A 21498-nucleotide genomic window follows, 5' to 3' on the forward strand; every position below is an offset into this window, starting at 1 on the left:
CGCAGTCATTTACTCGTTGCAATCTCTTAAGCAAACTATTAACGGCAGCCTCCCAAGGCAGTCAAAAAATGGTTTGAGACCCCCCTGAAAATGACCCCCCCCCTTCACTTACCTTATAGCCTACATCCTGAATAACTACTTTTTCCTTCAAAATGCTTATCAAAATTCAAAACTTATGTAACCTTGTTAAAACTTGTTTTACCACTGGAAGTAGCTGTCGGCGATCAATCGTACCGATCCCTTCTCTTTATTTGAGCGTTTCTGCTGATCAGGTCACTTCCCAAGTGCTGGCCAGCAATGCTTTTTTGCCTGTGAGTCGGAGAGAGTGAAAGCCTGACGTCAATCCCAGGCAGCTGCTCCAAGTGCAGACTGCTGGACGCGGCAGAGGTAAGATCACGGCCGCGGTGTGGGAAGGGTTGCCTTGAGCTGTATCAAGCTTGCTTATTTCTTTGGGAATATCACGGCTCAGTTCCATACCTGAGAGGGGACGTTCACAGAGCGCAGTGCTCCTTCTCAGAGACAGCATTCTAACCAAAACCGATCTGTGTGCGTGAGTGATATATATGTTTTTGATTAAGTGAACACGTTTTGTGTTCCCTTCAGCACACCTCGAGTAGTCTGCAAGCGGTGTTCCACAGGTGGAGGCGCAGAGAGGATCCGGAAGAACTTGTAGATCGAGTCGCCCTTTGCGAGGTGTAGCAACGTGGGGCTCACATTCACCCGCTGCTTCCAACACGCAGCAAGACGAGGTGGTCGAGCATGATGGAGTTAAAGAAGAAAAAGATTTTTATCCTTGTGGACGTTGTCTGTGTGTGTGTCGGTAAGTTTGATAATGTCATGTCAATATGGCCGACAGTGTTTGCCATTGTAGAGGGCTTACAGAGGTAAAAGTCATATCGATATTAGTGACACCAGACTGTCTTTTTTCAGTTCATGTTTTTCTGATAGTGTTTGCCGTCAAAGCATATCGCCAGGACGTAAAAGCATCGCGGCTTATAACTGCCTGGTTGCTCTCACCTGTAGCGCCCTGCTTGGCTATGGCGTTCACCTGTGGTGCGTGTCGACTATTTGTAAACACGCAGAAAACTACCAAGAACGTTATGGGAGAACATCGGTCTTTACAGCGTGTCTTTGATCCTTGAAGTCCTCCTCGGGTTAGTCAACTAGGCTACCTGCGTATGTTGTAGTAGGTGAAGGTTTCTCACACTATAAACCTTTTTTTTTTTTTTTTTTTTTTTTTTTTTTTTTAAATCTGAAGTGAAGCTTAATTACTCTACAGAAGCATCGTCCATATAAGCGGTGTAGTTCTAAGATCTGGGGTGTATCTTCCTTTTTGGTAGTACATGCATTTTAGAAAGTTGGGTGACGTTTCACCGGCTTCCCCTGTGTATTAATAATTGCCGTTTGAGACCAGTAGACTGGGCAGTGGGGCTTTCATTACCTTGGTCAGTTATTCATCCTTTGCCATCTCTTATGAATTCTGAAATGTTTTGTAGCATGGGTGTTTTACCACATGAGAATTGTGTGTACTTGTTATGAGGAATACAAAGAATCATGGGGTTTTTTCTTTTGTCACTCCTGCATGGACCCCTATATAAAGGCTTGAGTTTAGACGTGGGGGCACCAAAATCTGTTTTGAGAGAGTTTAATAAACATGAATCTCTGCTTCTACTCTACAAGTCATATTTAGACACACATACATACATACATACATATATTCAAATGCAAACTCGTTTAGACTTACAGTAGGGCCATGTGTGACAAATGGCGCTTCTGTAAGTCACCAGATGAAATTCATCATGTGCTGGGTATGGTGCCACATGCTCTGGGAATAAGGCATCTGATAAGTTTAAGCAGTCCTGTGCTTCTGTAGGGCACAGACTGTGTGGAGATACTGGACAGGGCAGAGGTCACAGGTGCAACGGGCACAGGTGTACAGCTAGGCTGCTTTCAGAGCAGGTATGATAATTGATGCTGGCCTCACATGTAGCTAATCTATTCTGCAGGTGTGTGTGTTATGTGCATGAATCTGCAGAGGTGTGTGTGTGTGTGTGTGTGTGTGTGTGTGTGCATGTGAGAGTGAATGTGTGCATGTATGTGAGATGAGTGTGTGCATGTGTGTGACTGAGTGTGGGTGTTATAATGTGAATGAATCTACATGACTTGTTGAGACTTGACCTGCATTGAGGAGATGCCGTAGTTCAAAGATTAGTTCTGCCTTCAACGGAAGTCCTGTACTTGCACCGTTTCTGTTCTTTTGATTAGTGCATAGGGTCTTTTAAGGAAACATGTTTACCTGTGTGCCCAGACAAGGCCAGATATGTCTAGATTTGTTTAGTTGGAGAGCCTTGTTTGTAAGGTACAGAACAAATGCACGATACCTGTAGCATGAAACCAACATTAAAACTCTGACATAAATGCCATGTCTATAAAAAATGTAGTGTCATTGGATTCTTTGGTTGGGTAAGGCAAGATTTGTTTTTGAAGGATATTCTCTCACATGGAACTTGGCTGTCTGTTGTTTGTGACTTATTATTATCTGTGGATACATGATTGTGACTGGGCTGTGAAGTGTCACATCTTTTGAATGAATCCAGATTTGGCTTAGAATAAATGTTGCTGAAATGCAATTAACTAAAGTGTTTAATTTAGATGGGATGAGTCACATGTAAGTAAAGTGGTGTGTGGGTGGGTGGGTGGAGTTAATGGTCCCCAATGCTGTTTTGATACCCTTCAATTCTGTCAATTTTAAGGCCCCTAATAATAGTACTTAGAGCAGAATTAAATGACTTGGGGAGGGGGCAGAAATGTTGAATCACCATGATGGTTTGCATCTAATTGTACATCTGCATCCATGCAGAGGTATCATCTCTCTGTATTAACAAAAGGTGAACTGTGAATTTAATCCTTCATTTATGGTAATGAACAGTTGAGGTCCAATCTGTTTATGATAAAGTATGTGAGATAAAGTGAGACCCTGTTTGTCAGTCCTCACGTGAGCTCGTTGGGGGTGTCGTCGGCCAACTCGGCGTGCATCTGAAAATCTACGCGGGAATTGAGCGTGGACCCCAGCGTCCCTGCATAGCCCTGTCGCCCAAAGCCTTGTGAAGTTCTGCCTAATTTACAAAGTCATCTTGTTAAGCTTCCCCCTCGCTCTCTTTTAAGCTACGCTTCCATTTCACGTTCCTTCCTCGTCTCAGCTCTGCTTCACGTGCCAGAAAGATATGGACCATTTACACGGTAAACAAATTGAGAATTTCTTTCCTTGGGTGTGTTGCAGTAGGTGTATATTATGCATATACATGTATATGTATGGTATTTCTGTCATTTCAGTGTGTTTTTTGTGTTCATGGGTGTATGCATAGCAATATTACTTGCATACCACGTGTGTGTGTGTGTGTGTGTTACAGTTTATACTGAAAGTCTTGCCACATCAAGCAGCGTTTGGACACCTCTGTGTGTGTGGGATGTGTGCCTGTTATTACACCTTGTATGAGAGTGACAGAGATGTGTGAGTGGTGAATCATCCCACAGAGGTTTGAAGTCCACTGCACAGTCAGGTTTGGCACTCTGCACTGCGGCGTAATCGGCCAATCGGTTCTCTCTGCAACCTGGCCGTGCATTTGGAATGCATGACCAACAGAGGTGGGAGGGAAGCGTGTAAGGCGATCGTTGGCTTAGGAGATCAGAAGGTGATGCACAGGAGATGTGGAGACGTGATGGTGAACGGGTGTTGGGGCAGGGTCGGAGGTGGGGTAGGAATTAAAGGGCGAAAGATGAGATGAAGGGAAATGGGTGCAGGTGTAGAAGGAGACGGAAAAATGAGTGGGTAAACGCAGGAGGCGGCTGCATGTATTAAGAGAGCGGGAAAGCTGGATGGAGAGTTGGATGAGACAAACTGTGAAAGGTAAGGCCGAGGAGCGTTAATGCTGCGCTTGGAATAGTTGTGTCAGATTTCACAGTTTGTTCAGTAAGGACAGCTGGTGGGTAGGTGTTTCATGGAGTTAGACATGGCGTATTAGCTGAAAACAGTGAAAAATCGCATCTGTACATCTGTACTAAGGCTACGAAGCTTTCTTTGCATTTAGAGTCTCTCATTCTTTCTCTCTCCCTTTCCCCGTTTCTGGTCAGATGTGCATAGCAAAGAAGCAGCAGATTTATACAGTCCTACTCACCACGTCCTGTCTGGTGCTAAAACACATGTTGCCCATTTGTCTGTATTCCTACCCTTAATTCATCTTGTATCTGACAGCACTGCCTTCTCCAGATAGAGCAGTGCTGTCTGTGGATATGCACCTTCCTCCTCACTGCTGTGTAAGACGCCAGGATTGATGGAGGGAACGTATTGTCTCACTTGCAGTCCCAGGCCAGTAACATTTTCCCCACAAGTATCATGTGCAAACAGCAGCAGTTACAGCCAGGATTTGGTGACTTTTACATTAGGTTGACTTATCATTTTAAGTTGCTTAGTGATAATCAGACTAATAGTAGTTTGGTAGTTTTGGAGTAGATGATGATGATGATGTATGATAACATATGAAACATAAATAATTGGAACAGAACAAAACAAGAATAAAATGAACAAAAGATCCATAAGGAAGTGCATAAAAAGTGCTTTACAGTAAACTATTAGAGACAAAGTGCATTTTGAGATGTGTAGGGTTTTTTTTTGTTTGTTTATTTGTTTTTTATTTAATCCTGAGAGGCCGAGAAGGACTATGCCTAACAGACTAATGGATCACTAAGACAGACCCGGGCCCAGACCCGCAGGGCAGTTCTACACATACTGTCCATAAAGGCCTAACTGATGACAAACACATGTGCTCATGGGTCCTTGCATGTGTTCTGACTGATCAGAACATGCTGTAAGTGACGGTGTGTAATGTCAGGGCTCATTTTGTGGGAGCACATCGAAAAGTTGTCACAGTATTGTTTTGCGAATGTTTTTGTTTTTTCTCTATAATTTGGTTTCCAATTTTCAAAGTAAAGAAAGTTATGAGGTTTACAAAGGATGTGACGATTATGTCAGTGGACTGCATTTCAACCCAGTAAAAACTGTCAGACTGCTACTTTAATCTTTACTGACAATATCAATGACCATATTATGCACAATTAGAAGTAGCCGGCACATTTTATTAAGCCATTTATTACCCCAGTTGGCTGTCAACTGTTCTGTATTTCTAAAAGCAGCAGTTTCACAGCTCATGGTCATTTGTAGCCCAAGACTCGAGCTAACGGCTACAAGCTGAGACTGGTTTGGCTGAGCAGAGATGGGTCAGGGCAAGCCAATTCCTTGTGCTTTAACAAATGAAGCACAGGCATTTGTCCAAAGCTGGTGGAGCACATGAAGGCTTTTGTAGCCTCGGGCTACAAACGAAACGGGCATCTGTCCAAAAGTCAGTTAGGCGTTGTGCCTGTAGCCAGCGCGCAAGCACTGCAAGGCAGAACGCTGGAACAGCGGGGCGCTGGGACTGGGCTTTGGACATCACTCTCCGTGCCAAAACCTTTAACGGGGCCGTGCTCCGTGTCTTTAGCATGCTAGTTCGGATCCTGGCCCCAAGTTCATAAGGGAACGCGAATATGCATATGTCCACAGCAGGGGCCTCAACAGGATGTTATTCAAATGACCGACTGTCAGCAGGCTCATCACTCTGTGGGATGCAGGTTGCTTGGGTCATGTGACCCTCATTTATTCCAAGGCTCCATTTCCCATAATGCCCCATGAACCGTGGAGTCCTCCCTCGTGAGCGTGGTCAGTGGCGGACTGATGGTTGAGAGGCTGAACCTTTCACATGGCCTGTAAAAAGAGAAGCTTGTAGGTCTGACTGCAAAGGCAGCGTCTGACCCAAGAGTCCTCCGAACTTGAAGGCAGGGTTGAATGAAGCCAGTGAACAGGCAGTAGGAGTGTGGTCAAAGAAAGGGCCTGACCCTCATTACTCTTCTGTCTCATTGCCTCCCTTTGCATGTTCTTCATCTGGTTCATGCCTTCACTCAGGCCTTAAGTGTCACTTTCCCTTCTAACCAAAGGAGAATATTAGAGATACTGAAACAAACAGCCAATATGGTGACACACATCCAGCCTTTTGATGACTACAGAACCCCCTGTATGGTTTTAGTTGTATTCATATCAATACACTCTTCCTAAAGCGCCAGTAGGTGCTGTTACAGTTATCATTTACAGACAATTACTTGTAAGTGTTTGTAACAAGTTTCTTCCTTGTTCCTGTCACCTTCATCTTGCCCTGTAGGGATCTAAAGCTGCTTTGTGAAGTGTGTTGTAAAAATGCTAAATAAATAAATCCATCAAATAAAGCCACATTTATCTTCCTTCTTGTGATCAGCATCCATGATCATCTGCCCTTACTGTCATTTAAATTAGTCAATTAAAGGAACATGGCTCAAAGAATCTCTCTGTAAAGGTGTGTCCAGCTTACCTACTTAAGATCAATCCATGCACAGAGCTCCCACACTACTGACACACCCGATCCAGTTTGTCAAGGCCTTCAATAAAATCGGGATATCAGTATAACCAGGATATTACAACCGCTCTGCTCTTTTGGAACGAAACTCTGCATGATGGAGATATAGAAACAGCCATCCCAACCTCAAAAGAAATACTTCATTTGTGCTGTTTCTGTAGCAGCCTGTGGAGTTTCGTGGCGTTTTCACTGGGTTCGTTCCTTTTGCGTTCATTAGATGGACTTTTAGCCAGATACAGCCTTTGAATTAAACATGCACGCTTCCCCATTTAAAAGCCCCATGAAAAGTTCAATCACCTAAAGGAAATGGCAGCCCTCAACTGAGCATGCTCACACAGGAAGACGCCACGGGTTAGAGGCATTATGGGAAATAATAAGTGAATGGTTACAAGGCCTGTGCAGCTCTGTGCTGCAGAAGGCGTTGGTACTGGTTTGGTTGCTCTGAAAAAGCAAGAATGCAAAAACAGTTCACCATTAAACAACACAACATTGCATTAACTTGAACAACAAAACGGTTTGGGCAAAAACATTTGAATGACATAATTCACAAGAGCTGCCACTGTCAGACATCGAGCCATCGATCACTAATCCGCCAGTGGCAGCCTATGCCACTTCCCACGGTGTGTCCATGCCAGAGTTTGGGGCTTTGCATTCCTCTTTGAAAATGACAAATAATGCAGCTCCCAGGAGAGATCTCCTTCTCACATTCCAGTCTTTGTTACGAAAATCATCTGCAGCATCCCTGTAGTGAACCTAATAGTTTTATATAACCTGAAAAAAGGGTTTTGGTTTTGTGGGTTCTTATCCAGGGCTGATCTCGGAATAGCTTTGCTATTGCTAATAGAAAGGTGTTGCGCCATTGAAATGGACCGGGTTTATTCCACATTGTCTCCACAAAGGCCTGGGAAAGATGCCTTGCTAGATGCAGCATTGCACTGTGGGTGCAGTGGAAGCAGGAACTTTGAGAGTTTGACCCAGTCTGTTAAATTTTTAATCCTGTTTATTTTTTGATTGCTGCCCTGCTTTAGTGCAGCCCAAATCCTGTTAGCTGAACTAATATAAATATTAGCATTGATTTTGTTTTTAAAGTTTTATGACTTCAGGAAAGTTCTAAAAGGTGCGCTTTAGCTCAAACGACACCAACAGTTGGGCTTGTGGGGTCTGATAGCTCAGCAGTGTGCCATTCTGAGGAGACTTGCTTGCTGCTGTTTCGCCCTGATAAGATTGATTCTGTGTATATTTTGGCACCATCAAGGTTACGGAAAGAGAAGCAGCATGAATAAGTCCGCACAACTCCTTTTTGGGCCATGGGAAAGCATCTGTGGGTCAGAGGGCACAACAAAGGCAAACTGTCCAATTGTGAATTCTTGCCTGTTTATTTTCTCAAAGTCATCTTGATTGAAACTTCTACAGATGAGATTGCATAAGGGGAGACGATGAATCTTCTTATTCCGTCAGCTGGAATCTTTGCTGACATGGACACAAAGAGACTATTGGCAAATATCCTGGCTCGCCATCACTCCACACTGTAATAACTCGGAGGTATTCCCGTGCTCAGGAACCAGACGTGCGTGCGCGTGTGTGTGTGTACAGGAATGCCCATGATGATTATTATTATAATTGCCATATGTATAAATAGTTAAAATAGCAGTACGAGGTGGGTATAGTCCTGAGCTGTAGCAGACTATTGCCAGGCCTGTAGCCTTGTGTGGTCTGCTAGAGGGAATATGTTTTTCCGAGGTCACTCTTCAGTGACTCGGAGTGTACGCAGTGTCAATGACCAAGATTCAGTGGAGGGTGTTATGAAGCCTGAGCAAATTGTGGACTAGAGCAAAAAATGTCAACTACAGCAAAAAAAAAAAAAAACGTGGACAGAGGACTGGGTTCTTAAATTTCATAACATTTCAACACAGATGAGTGTAAAAGGTGCATAGCATAGATTCAGGAATGCATAGCCTGATTAACAGACTGTGTTATGTTGGTGAAGCATCAGAACATTAACAATGATCATTGCTGATTTATTTAATTGGTGATCGATCTGGTTGCTATAGGCTACAGATTTTTCACTGTAAAGAATGGTGCAGAAATAAAGCAATGTTATCCCTGTATGATTGATGCACAGTGTTCTGAAGTGTTTGTACTTTATTTGAATGACCTGTAATCCACTTACAGAGACCAACCGCTCCACTGGAACCTCACTGACTCATGCCCCTCGATCAAAGAAAATTGATTCTCTTATTCTCACAATCTCATATTTGGTAAATATGGATCCTTTTTGAGGGTGATCGTCTCACAGAAATTGCTGTTGCACCCCTTCATGATTATCAGCAGGACATCCCTCAGGAAATGTCAGAGAAAAACAAACCCCACATGAATAACAGCAAGTCAAAAATGCTGTCATTTCCATTACATACTGCATGTTCAGCTGACTTTGTGTCACGTGGAAATATGTTTAGTGTCTTCATAGTTCAGCTTCTACACTTGGTGGCCTTGTAGAAATTTAGAAAAGGAAATTTGGCTTGACCACCTTTTAGCTTTTATGAAAAACATTCAGAGGGGGCTGAAGATCATTTCAGTGATGAGAAAATGGTGATTGATGCATGTCTGGGGCAACATTGGCGAATGGGAAATTATAACAACTTTTCCAGACATTCCTTAAATTTCCTCTGTGCCGGTGACTGTGAAATGGCACTAACACCAGGGCACCTTAGACTCAATCTTGCCACCACCGCACAGACAAGCGATTCCTGATGACACACTGATGCTTCTGTGGCTTTTGCACATGACCTCACATATTCAGAGGTGTGGCAGTCCCGAAATCAGCCTTGTTTACCTCTGCCCTGCATGGACCAGGTGCCCTCGCCAACGGCCGTCTGACTCCCTGTTGGGGGATGTTGGAAAAGGAAGAAACAAACATCCAGTTTATCATTCTTAAAACTCCTAAAAAAACATGGGTTTTGCTAGTTTTCAAGGTAAACATCAATTTTAGAACCTACATGTCAAATATCTATCTTTTGGTCTTTCGCTTGTATTTTTCCTTAAAATAGAACATGGTGATTAAAATGTAGGCACAGAGCTGAATTTCCAAGCAACTCTAGTTCAGAAATCTTCTATTTGACTCATCGCCTAGGAATAGATGTGAGCATACATAGGCCCATAGTTTCTATAGAGGGACATTTAAGAAAAATGCTTATTGGTGATTATTGTGAATTTCAAAGTACAAATCTGTCTTATAGACTTGATAGTGTGAGCAAAATACAGCTTTGGCCCCTAATCTGACCCTGGCATAACCCTTGATTTATGATGACATGGTGTCCCTTCTGGTCTTTTAGCTTTGACCCAAATGTCAGGCATTATGCAAATAGTGTTAGACAATCACTGAACTAAGGAGTGCTGCTCATTTGCTTGTGAAGTTGCATCTGGTTTGGCATTAACTCGCCCTTTCTTAGTCATTTCCTTAGTCTTTTCATTTCAGCATTCAAGCAGCCAGTGGCTCTGTGTCTTCCCCTGTGTGTCTCCGTTTGATCTGTCGTCCTGGCCATGTCCTGAATTTAAAGGGGCCTTCCTTTAAAAAGCGCCAGTATCCTGCTCACTGTAAATCTGAGCAAGACGCTCCCATACGACAGCAGCTGCGTTAAGGGAGCAGGGACCTGGGCTGAAGTGGTCAGTGTGCACTTGGTGGTAACGGGCTGTGGACGTCTCTGTTCTGCAATGATTGATGCATGCAGCAGTTGTTACTCTGTGGGTTTCACATCCCTTGAACAGAACACATCTAGGAACACTGCCCTCATACAAACTCCATACTGTCTGATGATGATCCAGAAATGCAACTTCCATTTATGAGAGAGAGAGAGAGAAATAGTTGTGTTGGCCAAGGTAATTTTTCCTGAATTTCAGTGGCTTCTGAAATGTGTGTTGTCACACCAGCCTGCGCTGTTTTGAGCAATCTATGCATCAACAGTTGAACAAGATTTAGAATCACTACAGTAATGGCAAATTCAGACTTCCCACTGTTCTATAAGAGCAAAGTTGTATGGACCCCCAAATAGCCACTCATGAAATGGAATTCACCTGAAGGCTGAGTGAGTCACCATTTGACCCAAGCACTCCCACACCCCCAGATCTGGAACAACAATCTTGCTAAAGTTTAACGAGTTCCCAAAAAGATTACCAAAGCTTGTTCATTGTTCCAGGCATGAATTGGAAAGACAGGTTTATTGCCACATGCCGGGGCTGTTGTTAGGAGCCCTGGACAGCAGCCAGGAGGCCCCATCACTCCCCCTCACTAAATCCACACTGGGCCTTTCTGCTGGGGCAATAGATCCTTTTAAAGCAACTTCAGTTTACACTTAACTGATTATAACAACATTGTTTCCTTGTCCTATCACATGTACCTGACACTGGTCACTTCTGTTACTGTTTCTGAGTCGGACCTCGGCCCGTGTTTGTGCAACTTGCTTGGAAGAAGACTCTGTTCAGATTGCAAAGGGGGGTTGTGCCAACTCCAGTGTGTGTACACACACACACACACACACTTAACTGTAACAATGGAAACCTTTCCTGTTAGTTGGCAAGTCTTTGTTTGGGTACATGAAGCAGGTTCTGTCATCATATTTCCACACTTCACTTTCCCTGTAAAGAGAGACAGAAAGGCATTTCACAGGATAAGAAGTGGTCTAAGTGGCCAACACAAAGGCATGACACTTTTTCTAGGTTTTAAAAGACTTGTACACTAAGTCTGGATTAATAGTTATTCACTATCACAGGAATAGTTGGTGTATTGTGTGCACTAGTGCCATTTAGGTCAGGGGTACCCAAGTACTACAAGATACTACAGAAGGACTTCATTAACTTAATGAGCTAGATTAGGGTTGGAACTCTTCAGGGTGGTAGATCATGGACTGGACTGGACTCGAGCTCCCTGATTTAGGACACGGTGTTTGAGTCTGGCCTGCCTCCAGTAGGTATTCTGGTTCTGCAGTTTGCTGTGTTTGCTGATCGGCACTAATAAGCGGTGATGCACTTCCACGCTCCTGATCGCAGGCACATACACAGGGCTTGGGCAATACGTAATACAGTTGGATGAATTGACCACTCCACTTCTTCTCCTCCCCCCCCCCCCTCTCAATCTTTCATTTGCCAGACAGTGACCAACCAGGGCTAAAAATCTTTTCTGTGGGAAAAGATTTGCCCCAGGCAGTGAGACAGCCAACATGGAGACACATGCGCGTACACACACTTCTTCTCAGGCCTCATGATGCTGATTTGCTGTTGTCAGTGATTGGGAAAGCCCTCAGCAGATAACCACACAAGCTACAACCACAAACCCCTGGCCTGCTAGCACATCCTGCTGTGACTGCCCACACAAGCTACAGATAAGGCTCCTTCAGCACCTCTGTCAGCCCCCAAGGGGTTTGCAGTGAAGAGAATCTGTCTGTTGGACAGAATCCTGTATATTTTATTGCCAGGTAATCTTTGCGTCTGCTGTTTGAGGTCTATACTCTTCATGCTCAAGCGTTGATGCTAAATGTAGCATTTTTTCAATGATGCACGGGGCTGTAGCGTCTGCATGTTGTGCAGTTTTGGGGCTGGTGTGGGGTGCTGGAGGCATCAATCTGGAAGTGATGCTGGAGGAATGTGCAGCTCCCCTCCTAAGGAGTTCAGGAAATGTAGCCAGGTGCAGCATGATACTCTCAGAACACAAGAGATCGATTTTGCAGTGTGTGTGTGTGTGTGTGTGTTTTTCCTCTTCCAGCCGCAATGCCATATGTCATCTTGACACTCATGTTCCAGCCGTACCAGCGTGGAGTCTACTGCGATGACGAGAGCATCCGCTACCCGTACAAGTCTGACACCATCTCTCACGGCATGATGGCCGCCGTCACCATCTCCTGCTCCATCGTCATTGTAAGCCTCCATCAGTTCACTTTGAGAAACACTTTGTGGTCAAAATTCCAGTATCGTCTCCACCAGAATATTTCAGATTATTCGTGTAACTGTCAGAGATGTCAGGTTGGTTTTCTTACAGGTTAATGTGTATTAACTGATAGCATGTATGAAAGCATTTAATTGACAACAAGAACTTCACTCAGGAATGCAATCGTTCCGGAATTAACAAAAGCTAACATACCGTAATGCTAATGTTCTATAATGTTGGCCAAGTTAATATTATGCAAATGAGACTTTGACCCCATTAGTTTTCTTTCATTGTTCGCCATATTATCTTAAACTTGAGCTTTTCAATCCAGAACAGCCAGTCCATATATTTACTCTGAATCTCTTACAGCACTCCCAAGGCAGGCAGTCAGGAACTTTTTATTTAGCCTCTCTGTATTAGTCTACATGGTTCTAATGTTTGAGTGTCTGGAACAGAACCAGATCCTGGTCTGGGATAGAACCGGATCAGATGCGTTTTGTATCTTGTCAATGTTTTGTCCATTCTCCCTCCTTGTACAGATTACATCAGGAGAAGCATACCTGGTCTACACCAAGCGTCTCTACTCAAACTCTGGGTTTAACCATTACGCCGCCGCACTGTACAAAGTGGTTGGGACGTTTCTGTTTGGGGGCTGTGTAAGCCAGTCTCTAACAGACATGGCCAAGTTCACTATTGGACGCCCACGGCCCAACTTCATGGAGGTGTGCGCCCCGACCGTGTGCAAAGGCTACATGCTACATATCAACTGTACAGGGCACCCACGGAATGTTACTGAATCCAGGTACCGTGATGGGAGACAGGAAGGTCAGGGTTAAAGGTTGCACCGCTGATAACCTCACTTCCTGTGTTTGTCTCTTTTTGGCGTAAGCTGTCGTTTTCAATTCCTGTTTCTTTTCAGTTGTGTGCTTGACCTTTTTCCAAGGGGTTCTTTTGTGCTACTCAGCGTACGGAAACCCGTTTTACAATGGGCTTACATCAATTCAGGATTCAGTAGGACCTCTGTAGCAGCGTCTACATCTGTGCATGTGCTACAGTCACCAACTTGTATATCCTGACATCTATGCAATAAAATCAACTTATTTCCATAAAGTGCATAAGTCTTTTTGTTTTGTAAATTTGTGGTCAGACATACATTGATGTCCTTTTGGGTTTTCTCCAGCCTTTAAACTTCAAAAAGAAACAAACAAACAAAAAATAGTTTTGTTTACCCTTTTTCTCTCCTGTGTTTTTGCTTCAGGTTGTCTTTCTACTCGGGACACTCTTCCTTCGGGATGTACTGCATGCTCTTCCTGGCGGTAAGGTGTTGTTGGACTCGGAGGACGAGATAGGCTACTTGTGCAAACAGGTTCCCAAAAGCTTTAGTTTGAGTGTGATGGCCCTCTCCAGTGTCATTTGACCTGATAGCGTGACACACAGATTCTGCCGGCCCCGAACACGGATGTGTCTGTGTAATGCTTTTGGCTCAGAAGATGTGGCGTTGTTCGTTAAGTCCCTCGGTCATGTCCAGACCTGCTAACAGCTGTAACATTGCAATGTTACTCACACCTATGCAAGCCAGTAGAGTTTGTTGACTTGGTTTAATAAAGAAATTCAAGAATGCAGGAAGTTTGGAATTGGATTTCAATAACTATTTTCCCAAGGAAATGAAAGAATTAAAAAAAATTTTTTTAATGCAACACCCCTGAAGGATCTTTTCCCCAGTGACTTGATCAGAAAATGCTTTATTTCCTCTTGAGATCTGCTCCTGTGGGGCAGCTGATGAGATGGGGGGGCTTGATTGATTTCTTGGGGAAAGTCTTTTGGGTTTGGAGACTTTTAGCCCGATAGCTAGTCCTTGGTTACACTACAGACACAACTATGCCAAGTCCAGAGAAGATGTACAGTTGTAGTTTGAGGACTGGAGGATATCTCTATTATTTAATCTCCCTCTGTGTCTTTGCAGTTATATGTGCAGGCACGCATGGTATTCAAGTGGGCACGCCTCCTCCGTCCAACAATTCAGTTCTTCTTGGTTGCGTTTGCAATTTATGTGGGCTACACACGCGTGTCCGACTACAAACACCACTGGAGTGATGTAGTTGTGGGTCTCCTCCAGGGGGCGCTCATTGCCATCCTTAACGTAAGTGCTTTTCATTCTCACGTTGACCAGCTGCTCAGATAAATTCAATTCGGTGAATAAACATACTAATTGATATTTCAAACATTTTATGAGTTCCAGTAGTATCGTTTTCTTGACCTGAAAGTTGTATTCCAATGCATACGTCTGAAGAGATGTTTTGAAATGCTTCACCTTTTTCACCGACGGCCCGCAGGTTCTTTATGTCTCGGACTTCTTCAAGGAGCGTCCCCCGCTCTGCCAGGATGGGGGTACTGCAGAGAGCGAGGATGGGGACCATAAACCCAGGCTGCAAGTGTCCGAGGCGCAGAGGAGTAACCATTACAACTTCACCGGGACCGTATGAGTGACCTTTAACCCTTGACTTTTTAAGCTGGTGCATCTGCCAGTTGCACCAATCCCACCCCACCCCCCAACTCTAACCACTGAGCAGGCTGCCATCCCCACCACAACCATCCCGGACCCCAGAGGCGGGAACTCAGCTGCCGTAGCCAACCAACAGCAAAGGGCTCTCGCAACGTACTCGTCTCTATAGGTGGATATGATCCTCACGTCCTTCCTGTGTATGGCTGTGTGTGTGTGTGTGTGTGTGTGTGTGGGCTTACATGCAATATTCCCATATTTTGTCCTTACTGTAGTGGATTGGACATATTTATGTTTTATTTTTAATGTATCGTATTGAATGTTCAGTTCTTGTACAGTAGACAGTCAGGGCAAACGGTAACAAATTGTGCCTTAAAACCCTGTGTAAACGCCACCTGGGTGTAACAGTGAAAGGAAACAAGCTCTGAAGTCGCTCGGAAGTGTGGAGTTGATGGCGAGGCTCTCTATTGAAATTCCTGTAAAGTCCTGAAGTGATTCTCCTTTTTTAAACGTGTGTGAGTGAGCTGGACACCCCGCCCCTGGCCCACTACACTGCACAGTCCGCAATAAGGAGTTTGTCATTTTGTATTGTTTAACAGATCATTGCAAGTTATTTGAGAGAATATATCCTGTGACTTCATCTTTTTTTATTTGGAAATGGTCTTGGTGAAATTATATGGCAATAATGTTTTATTTCTTTGTATTTCTATTTCCCGAACGCATCCTTTGAAGGATTTCATAGCTGAACTGCATAATCTTTTTTTTACATTTTTTTTTTTTATTTCATGTTCTATGTAAGTTTTTTCTCCTCCGTGAATACCACTAGCTGACTACTGCATATTTGTTGGCCTATTACATTTTCCTTCTGTGTTTGTTTTTTAAAATGTGATTTTAAGGCCAGTCCGAGTTCTTTCCCACAAACTCTCAAGTGAAAAGCTGAATGATGGACTAATATTGCCTTCCCCTCCCTGCCGATGAACCACTCCTGAGTAAAGGATGCATTAGCCACTAAGGAGGAATCCAATTATCCAAACACAATTAGCAACATGCGAACCTGGATTAGAGGGGCTGTGGGACTGTGTTCATAGATCAGTGGTGCGGAGGTTTTGCTAATAGTGGTAGCTAGATGTCTTGACAGTATCATTGATTCCTGCTCGTGCCTTGCTAAGAATTAAACCTCAGAACAGATCAATTTGTTCACAAATCCACTTATAGTAAATATGTATTTCAGTATCACTGTAATATGGATACTGTCAGTATTTTTCCTATACCGTTCTCTGTGTGTGGTTGAACGTTTCCTCACCTCGGTGGACATAACGACTGATGCAGGCTGCATCCATCCAACCGGACTTCCCCTACATAACTCATGCTTGTCTCCTTTTGGGAATACAAAACTGTGGCTCTTAAGAGAAAAAAAGACGTTCCCTGCTCCAGCGCATTAACCTTACGAGTGCTGCTACCAGCTGCACATTTCACCGATGATGCTCAATTTTTAATATTTGTAATGGAATATATTTATTCAGCGTTTTTTTTTTTTTTTCTCTCTCTCTTTCCTCTCTCTGCTGAACAGACACACTCTGTTTCTCTGGTGAGGCTGCTTCATCCGTAAGGCCTTAAAATAGCGCAGGCCCCGGCACGAGGTGGAGAGTTTGTATTCTGCATAAAATGTTTAGCATCGCCTGTATCCTAAAGTGAATGGGAAGAATATGCGCAATTCACAACACATTAATGTAGTTATGCTTGTTTGAGTATCCTATGTTCTTAAAATGATGCTATTCGTGGTAATGCTGATTGATAAACATTGGGTGATTCAAATAACAGTCAAGAATTCCTATTAATCTCTTCAAGTTCACTTAGTAGGTAAAATCAACCCAAAGATTAATAGATTCATTTGTAATCTCTCCTGAGCCATGAATATTTTGGCAATAAATAGAACTGACTACAGGTTATTATGGGCTATTACTACAATCCTGTATTTCCATATAATACTAGATTCACAAATACGTGAAACAAGAAATTCCATTTCCTGTTATATCCCTGGACCTGTACTGGTCAAACGTGAGCCCCTTAAAATGGACAACAAAAACCAAAAAGACACACAGCCCATCACGTTCAGTGTGAGTTTAAGGACTCAAACTAAAAAGGGATTTGGCCGTGCTGCAAGATTTCTCTGAAGAGGTATTTAGGGTCATTGCAACCACTGATGTGGGCTACACAACCTCATTCTGACGGCGGCAGTCTGAAAGGCAGAATTCGTGCTGGGACAGCACTGCAGCTAGGAAGTGATTTTAATTTTTTTTTCCTAATGTGAGCCAATGCACAAGTGTTCAGCTAATAAGACCCCAGTGCTTGTATGTGTGTGTGCTTGAACCCAAGTGCCTATAGATTCCCCCCTCTTATCGTGGAGCAGGTAATCTGGATTAGGTCTACTGTGTTATTCCAGGACTACCCATATTTTGATATCGTATTGCACACATACACTTTTATATGTATGATTTTTTTTTATGTTTTGTCTAAAACTACTGTTGATTAATAAAGTCGCTAAACTCTTAGTGCTGTCTTTATTTTGTGAGTTGAAAACACCATTTCATAGGAAAAATGTTTATGTTCATGTATGTAAAGGTAAGAAAACTGCAAAGAGTTTATTGTAATAAAACACACTTTTGCATATGTAGCAAGATACATAATGAGAAAACGATTTTTTCTAGTCAAGGCAGCATGTGGAAGACATGCACCACTGTGGGTAGAGCTTGGCTAAATACAAACATTAACCTCACGCTGGTTCAGAAAAATAGCAGAAGACCATGGGAATATTTTCTTAGGAAGCATGCGGTCACGAACCCAAAAAACAAAGCTCCTTGTAACCGGTAACGTCTTATTGCTGCCACAAAACAGTGATCATATTGATGACGGACTGAAAAATGCCACCATGTCGCATAAACCCAGGGTGTGACCCGCTGACCTTTTGAAGAAGACACCTGCTAGTGGTTGCTTGCACTGGTGTCATGTACAGATCACGTGCCTTAAATATCTTCTTATCTATTGTTTAAATATTAGAGGCCAGAGCATGTCTTTGTCGACTTCGGCTATTTCCTTGGGCTGGGCTTAGATGTTTTTACATCAGAGACGTTCTGTTTCTTTTGTCAAATTCAGTACACGTACAGCTGACTCTGGTGGGTGGGTGTGTGTGGTCTGACCCTTGTGTGATGGATGTATGGCATCCTCTTTAACCCAAAGACACTAATGGTGTTCAGTTCTCAAATAAACGATCTCTGTAGTCTACAGCTCAGTAGCTCTGTACAATGTCAAAATAAATCGAAGTCTATCCCAGAGTGGAAGACATTTTTTGTTGTTGTTTGTTTTTGAATCGATGCTGGTTTCTGGGTAGCTTCTCTCAAGATAATGAATGAGGCTCCTGTGACTAAAATGCTATCCTAAAGGAACACAGCATATCCCATTCAACTAATAAGGTTTTAATAACTGAGTTTGACGCTGCGGGGAATAACGCTAAACGGTGCACCATGCTCTATGATCACATCTAAGAAACGTTTCAAACATTTTCCGTTAGTTGGCTAGGATTGACAATACTGCCCCCTAGTGGGAAACGCTGGTAGGTTGCGTGTGCTATTGACGTTAGCATGCCAGATAGATTATGACTACACATTGCTTAGGAAATGCCCAGCAGCTGCTAAGCAAGCTGGCAATTAAGACTAATTCAGGTTAGTTGTACAGTAATGTAATAAACATATCGTTAACAGGCTGTATATAACAGTATAAGACGCTATAACAGTTGGTTTAAACCCATCCGCCAAATAAAGGAGGTAGAATACAAGAAATGTAACCGTTACAGGCAACAGAGTAGTAACAGCAGTGAGCGAGCGAGGTGGCTACTTAGAAGCGAGATCTTTCTGATATTAGCAGAAATACTGTGGATACAAATCAATATCAAAGTCATAACACATAGTTACCGTTGTACTGCTCATTGGAGTTTGTCAGTGCGGGGTGCTGGTACTGTTTAAATGGCCAGACGTGTGCAGCCTTCATGTCCTGGGAGAAGGCACTTTCTGGGACTACTCGAGGAGCACAGCTGGTCACTTATGCTGAGCCCTGAGGTCCAGCCGTGGCGGCATGCACTTATAGCCGTGACCAATTCCCTAAACACCAAACAAGTGCAGAAGTGGCGAATACAGACAGCTCTTCTCTCTCCGTCAGCAAAGTCCAGTTCACACGCACAAGTTCTCGCTCCAGTTCTGTGTAATAGTTTGGTCTGGAGGTTGTCTTGCTTGTGGAGGGACAACATGAATTTGCTCCCACTTGCTTTTTCACTCTAGTGAATGGGGGACAGGCAGAGAACACAAAGAAACCACATCAAAATTAAAAAGTACATTAAAAATAGAAGCTCAAAACATACACTTTGTCAGCAAATAATGTAGTAATTGACTACCAGTAATAAAGTCCAGGATGTAAAATTTGTTGTCCTATTAATAGTAAAATATATTTTCTAGGTATTAACATGAATAACTGCATAATAGAGATATAACTATTTGCTATATAATTATTATAATGATAATTAGAGCAACCTACCAAAATGCTCAGCTTTGCCACAGCATTCCAGCTGCCTGATTGGCTGACAGATCTGTCAGTCACTGTAACAGCTGATTGATTGGCTTATGAAGCTGTGCCACGGAGGCGGCGCTGCAGTGTTTTGGACGAGGATGCCATAAAGCTCGCCGCACGGCTCTGAGAGTCAGCGGCCAGACGCCGGGTCCCGGCTAAGGCACGTGGTACCCGAGCCCATTGCATTCTGGGTCGGAGCCACTGCATGCCGGGTAGGGTGGGCGGGGGAAAGGGGCGTGTTGTCTCCCACCGTTATCACTCCACAGAGTGGAGCGGATCCTGCCAGAACAGAGATACTAGAACCCATCACTCTCATACCGAGCTGGACAGAGGAGAGCCCCGCTTTCAGGCAAAAAGTGGGTTAAATAATCAGCACACTGAGATGTCTGGATGTTGTAAGTTACATAACTACCTAGCTAGCTAATCAAACAGGCTAGCAGGTTTAGGAAATTATTGCGCCACACTGAGATTTTGTGGTATTCCTACATTTACACACTTTCTTTGTAACAGTTCAACAACGCACCTCAAGGGAATTTTTATTATATTATTTTTTTTAAACGTCTGGAATGCAAGCAGCTTGTGAATGCAATACCTGTTTACCCAGTTCCAACAGACAGCACTGTATCTGCCTTAGGAAACCCACATCACCCGTGGCATGCTTTCAGAATCAAGGAGGAAGGGTAAAGAGGGGGTACGTCTCACCTAGTGCTGGACAGGAGGAGAGGGGGCACTCCTGGGAGGGGAGCAGGGGAGGCCAGGAGGAGGCGCGGGGGTGGAGCCCGGGGACGGAGCGTTGCGCGAGGGAGAGCGAGAGGGGGAGCGCGCTTTCTCCTCCTGTAAAGATGGAGGGCATGAACTGTTTGAGTCAAAGCGGGTCCAGTTCCATTATGACCCAGAGGCATACATATGTTCACCCACGTAGATATTAATGGACACATGCATACATGCACATGCGCACACACAGATCCAGTACCATATAGTACAGGTTAAAAAATTCTGCCTAATAATCTGATAAAAGAAAGTCATTCTTATCCACAGATATAAAACACTACAGGATTTTAGAACTACAGAGCTGGGCCACAGAGCTACAGTCTAAACCTTGGAGGCAGGTGTCTAAGCCTTGTGTTCTATTTTTGCAGACAACCGCATAGTGACAGATACGTTATCTGATTCAGTGATTGGTTAAATCAGCTGCCATTTCTGTCCTCATCACTCTGTTGCTCTGACAGTGTTTGTACAGCCACAGCACTTCTGTTAATGTAGCTCCATAATGCATACTGTATTTGTTCTACAAACAAATGGGGTGTGTGTGTGTGTGTGTGTGTGTGTGTGTGTGTGTGCAGGTGTAGGGCAAGGCAGGTACCTTGTGTGTGTGTGTGTGTGTGTGTGTGTGTGTGTGTGTGTGTGTGTGTGTGCGCGGGTGTGTGTGTGGGTGGGTGTAGGGTGAAGCAGGTACCTTGTGTGTGTGTGTGTGTGTGTGTGTGCACGCGGGTGTGTGTGTGGGTGGGTGTAGGGTGAAGCAGGTACCTTGTGTGTGTGTGTGTGTGTGTGTGTGTGTGCGCGGGTGTAGGGTGAAGCAGGTACCTTGTGTGTGTGTGTGTGTGTGTGTGCGCGGGTGTGTGTGTGGGTGAGTGTAGGGTGAAGCAGGTACCTTGTGTGTGTGTGTGTGTGTGTGCGCGGGTGTGTGTGTGGGTGAGTGTAGGGTGAAGCAGGTACCTTGTGTGTGTGTGTGTGTGTGTGTGGGTCTAGGGCAATGTGGGTACCTGGGGTGGGCTCCGGCGGCGGCCAGGCGTGTGGGGGTGCGTGTAGGGAGAGGCAGGTGAGCGAGTTTCTCTACATGGGCTCCTGCGCAGCATCGGCGAGCCCTCTAGGCCATTCCCGTCCAGCGGGCGGGCGACGGCTCCCGCGGGCGACGTGCTCTTCCAGGCCAGCACACAGCAGAAGGGCGATACAAACCATAAACCACAAAGCAAACTGCGGCAGTA

At 44.1% G+C, this 21498-nt stretch overlaps 2 protein-coding genes across 13 annotated transcripts in view; one reads left to right on the forward strand and one right to left on the reverse strand.

Moving 5' to 3' along the window:
- Positions 1-35: 35 nt before the first annotated feature.
- Positions 36-17448, forward strand: plpp2a (phospholipid phosphatase 2a). 4 transcript variants are annotated; one of them, XM_081722568.1, is made up of 8 exons: positions 36-387; positions 604-820; positions 11623-11947; positions 12235-12386; positions 12936-13198; positions 13655-13712; positions 14360-14536; positions 14730-17448. In XM_081722568.1, exons 4-8 carry the CDS (start codon positions 12240-12242, stop codon positions 14877-14879), a joined length of 795 nt encoding a protein of 264 aa, XP_081578694.1. In that variant the 5' UTR covers positions 36-387; positions 604-820; positions 11623-11947; positions 12235-12239; the 3' UTR covers positions 14880-17448. The 4 variants fall into 4 exon arrangements, 3 of the variants coding, with proteins under 3 accessions (XP_081578694.1, XP_026875512.2, XP_081578693.1); XR_014125786.1 differs by lacking the exon at positions 11623-11947 and having other exon boundaries at positions 40-387; positions 14730-15068; positions 16467-17448; XM_027019711.3 differs by lacking the exon at positions 11623-11947 and having other exon boundaries at positions 40-387.
- A 65-nt stretch (positions 17449-17513) lies between these two features.
- tle2c (TLE family member 2, transcriptional corepressor c) overlaps positions 17514-21498 on the reverse strand; it is a 22255-nt gene continuing 18270 nt past the window's right edge. For 6 of the 9 annotated variants that reach the window (XM_081722566.1, XM_081722565.1, XM_081722564.1 and 3 more), the window contains 4 exons: positions 21277-21440; positions 20216-20347; positions 19481-19792; positions 17514-19223 (listed from right to left, as the gene is read on the reverse strand). In XM_081722566.1, the coding sequence (XP_081578692.1) occupies positions 20216-20347; positions 21277-21440 (296 nt within the window). In that variant the 3' untranslated portion in view covers positions 17514-19223; positions 19481-19792. Of the gene's footprint in view, positions 19224-19480; positions 19810-20215; positions 20348-21276; positions 21441-21498 lie in introns of all 9 variants that reach the window. The other 3 variants (XM_035528709.2, XM_081722560.1, XM_081722562.1) reach the window with 3 other exon arrangements.

This window comes from Electrophorus electricus, chromosome 11, assembly GCF_041902795.1.
Source record: "Electrophorus electricus isolate QZ-2024a chromosome 11, ASM4190279v1, whole genome shotgun sequence".
In the NCBI taxonomy this organism is placed as follows: domain Eukaryota; kingdom Metazoa; phylum Chordata; class Actinopteri; order Gymnotiformes; family Gymnotidae; genus Electrophorus; species Electrophorus electricus.

Bases quoted from the DNA above. Each gene is read 5' to 3' on its own strand.
- plpp2a (XM_027019711.3), top strand. From the start codon at position 760: ATGATGGAGTTAAAGAAGAAAAAGATTTTTATCCTTGTGGACGTTGTC. The intron at 12,387-12,935 runs GTAAGCCTCCAT...CTCCTTGTACAG, and splicing joins TCTCCTGCTCCATCGTCATT to ATTACATCAGGAGAAGCATA. The intron at 14,537-14,729 runs GTAAGTGCTTTT...GACGGCCCGCAG, and splicing joins CGCTCATTGCCATCCTTAAC to GTTCTTTATGTCTCGGACTT.